The following is a 3466-nucleotide window of genomic DNA, read 5'->3' as shown; positions in this document are numbered from 1 at the left end:
AAAAAAAAAAAAAAAAAAAAAAAAAAAAGCTTAGTGAGTGACACCCACAAGGAGGCATTAAACCTACCACCTCCGAACTTCACCCGATCTTTCCACCTCTCGAAAACTCTATTATCATCTCAATCTAGATGCTCCACAAAATTGAAAAGAAACTAGCCTGCCACAAAACTATATCCCTCTCTTTGAATGGAGAATGTAAAAGCACCCCTCTGATTGAGCCCTGCCATCTCAATTCAAAACCCAAGAACTCCAAACACCCTCACCCCACAGCTCAAAGGTTTATCCCTCAATATCCTTCGGCTGCTTTTTGTTTTTGTGTCCTTAGTATATTTTTCCTCTGTTTCTTATAAAAGTATAATTAAAAAATGAATATGAAAATGAAAATAATTAAAATTACAAGGAAATGAAATAACGGAGAGAAAGTGAGTATAGAGAGACCAGTAATAAATGGTGTGCCGAAGTGGGATTTGTAAGAGAACTATTTGTGGAGAGGTGTCGGTTATTTCCTTTTTTAATTAAATAGGAATCTTTTGTATTTACAATATTATATTAGTAAGTAATTTTAATTTGTCAGTGAGATTATGTACTTTTCAGTAATTGAGTTTTCTTGTACTTAAGAAACCCTCGTCTTTCATTGCAAATAACAGCAATGAATAACAGAAGACATTAATATTCTCTTGATATTTTAAATGGTATCAGGACAAGTGGTCTTACATTCAAACTTCTGTATTGTCATTTCTTCTTTTGAATATTGATTTCCACTTACTTGAGCCTCCTACAAAATTTTAAGCTCACAAGGGAAGGGAGTGTTTAAAGTATTGATATACTTAAATTTACCATGATCTATTAGCTTACACTTTTTGGTTGATTGGCATTTAACAAGAAGCTAACAATAGATGTATAAAGTAATTGACGAGAGGATTTGTGTGCTGAGAAGTTAATGAGAGAATTTGTGTAGAACTCTTTAGTTCATATAGCAAAGATCCTTATACCTTCAGTTTTTAATACAATTAAAATGGATGATCAGGAAAAAAAGAACTATATATGGTGGCAGGAAGTTGGCTATTTACTACTGCATTTCTAGATGGAAAAATAAATGAATCCTTGCATTGTAGGATGCTCTTAAAAGGTTATGGAGGTTGGCATATCCAGACAGGGAGCTTCCACCTCTTAAATCTGAGCTCTGGAAGGACATGGGTTGGCAAGGTACAGACCCTTCAACAGATTTTAGGTGAGTACAATCTATTTATTTTTCTAAGAGATAATTCGTTTGTGTTTAATCTCTCTTCTGTTAATATCGAGTATTCTTCAATATTCTTGTAGAGGTGGTGGATTTGTTTCACTGGAAAACCTTATCTTCTTTGCCCAGAAGTATCCGGTTTGATTCCTTTTCCCGTGTTGTAATATTTTCTCCACTATTGTTCTATAGCATTATATGATGATTTTTTTATCACTGTTGTTTGAAGCTCTGTGTATCTTTTTATGTTCATATACCTGATTCCTTTTTACTAGGCATATAGTAATATATGTAAATATCTAATTACTGTTACCCTTACGGTAGTCGCTTCAAGAACCATGGAAATGAATTACTTCATTAGTGGTTAAAAGCACGACATGGAGAAGCATTATGTTTTTATAGTCCTTTATGAAGCTTTGGGGTTAAAAATAGTTAAAAAGTATACTGTAGACCGTGGTTTAAATTCATCCTTCAAGACTTGCTGAATATGTACTCTGCTAGATACGCGAAGTATATCTTGCTTTGGAAATGAGCATGCTAGTCGGTCCTGCTTTGTGAATCGTGTTAATTAGATCACCAAGTGATATTATCTTTTTCCTTTTGGCTAAATTGATAAGATACAATCTGTGATTAGTCCATGAAATGGTCGGTTGGATTTCTGTACAGGAGTCATTCCATAGATTGTTGTATAAAAAAGATGGTCAGAGAGCTGAGTGGGAATATCCATTCGCCGTCGCTGGTATCAACATTTCATTTATGTTGGTGCAAATGTTAGATCTCCAATCAGGTAAGATGATTAATGAAATTCGATTTTTGCAAATTTGAAGACTTTGTTAAATCGCATACTTCGAGTATGTTGGTGGCACTCAAACATTCTCGATCGAGAATCTCAAGCCCTTAATAAACGATAGAAGTGATATTTTGTTGCAGGGAAGCCAAGTTCATCAGCTGGGATCCGTTTCTTAGAACTTCTAGAGAACGACGAGTTGGCATTTGATAACCTGTTCTGTATAGCCTTCCAATTGATGGATGCTCAATGGCTTGCCAAGCGCGCTTCCTATATGGATTTCAACGTAAGTGTTGGAGCATTCTGAGCGTATAGATGTTGAAATGAAGAAGCCTTAATCTTATGTTCTGTAACTTTGGTTTTAATTTTCAGGATGTTTTGAAGTCTACCAGAAGTCAGTTAGAACGTGAGCTTGAACTTGAAGATACCTCAAGTGTGAAAGAACTGCCAGCATACAATCTCTTAAGAAGATAATCTTCTTCTTCTTCTTCTTCTTCTTCTCCATCATTAACTTCTATCAGCTATAGTTCTGCCTATCTGATCTGATCTGATCTGATCTTCCTCGTCTCCAATTTCTATGTCACTTTCTAACAATTGCATTGTAATAAAATTCAAAAAGGGGACAAAAAGGGGAAAAAAACCACACCTTCAATCATGAAAATAGAGTAAAGTTGTTATGACTTTCTTGTCTAGTACTAAGTCTCAAGGCATTGTATCTTTAAATGGTAAGGAAAAGCTATAGGCTGTGACTGAACTGGATACTCTCTCTCTCATTAGCATGAGATATTCGAAGATTTGACCTCTTGTTAATGATATTTTGACTTATAGAATTTGCTAGGCTTATATCAGCCTCTCTTCTATCGATATGTTTTTGTTTTAATGACAGTTTCAATGTTTTGAAAATTATTCGTTTGATTACCATTATAATAGTTTTAATAAGTGAATATGAGATCGCTTATCGACATGAATACATTTTATTATTTTTATTTCTTTGGCTCGTTAAAATAAGCTAGGGTGAATGGTAAGAAAATAAGCTTTCGTAAGTTCTTCCTCGTTTTGGTTGTCTGCCACTTGATTTCCTAATCTCTTTTTCCTCGTTTTTGCTTGTTTGCAGCTTGATGTCCTCACCTTAAAATGAAATGTTGAGGTGACATGACTTGACTATTGAATTTAATTTATCAAAGAATGAGCTAACCTATATTCTTCTTTGTGGGCTTCCCCTCAAAGTTTTAAAACACATTTATTATGTGAATGTTTCTATACCCTGAGAAGGAATGCATTGTTCCCTCTTTAGCTGAAGTGGAATTTCATCATCCACTCCCTTGGAGGCCCACGTTTTAAAACGCGTCTATCAGGAGATGTTTCCATACCTTTATAAGAATGATTTGTTTCCTCTACAACGGATGTGAGATCTCACAATCCACCCCATTGGGGGCTCAGGT

The 3466-nt window shown here is 34.9% G+C and overlaps 1 protein-coding gene across 3 annotated transcripts in view; it reads left to right on the top strand.

Annotated features, from left to right (window-relative positions):
- The window catches only part of LOC111467232 (ELMO domain-containing protein A), a 9980-nt gene extending 7195 nt beyond the window's left edge, over positions 1-2785 (top strand). For all 3 annotated transcript variants that reach the window (XM_023112077.1, XM_023112075.1, XM_023112074.1), the window contains 5 exons: positions 1116-1231; positions 1324-1378; positions 1904-2024; positions 2168-2310; positions 2397-2785. In XM_023112077.1, the coding sequence (XP_022967845.1) occupies positions 1116-1231; positions 1324-1378; positions 1904-2024; positions 2168-2310; positions 2397-2498 (537 nt within the window). In that variant the 3' untranslated portion in view covers positions 2499-2785. The remainder of the gene's footprint in view (positions 1-1115; positions 1232-1323; positions 1379-1903; positions 2025-2167; positions 2311-2396) is intronic.
- The last annotated feature ends 681 nt before the right edge of the window (positions 2786-3466 follow it).

Source organism: Cucurbita maxima, unplaced genomic scaffold (genome assembly GCF_002738345.1).
Source record: "Cucurbita maxima cultivar Rimu unplaced genomic scaffold, Cmax_1.0 Cma_Scf00033, whole genome shotgun sequence".
In the NCBI taxonomy this organism is placed as follows: Eukaryota; Viridiplantae; Streptophyta; class Magnoliopsida; order Cucurbitales; family Cucurbitaceae; genus Cucurbita; species Cucurbita maxima.
Note: the sequence above shows the minus strand (reverse complement) of the source record. Positions and strands in the feature narration are given on the sequence as shown.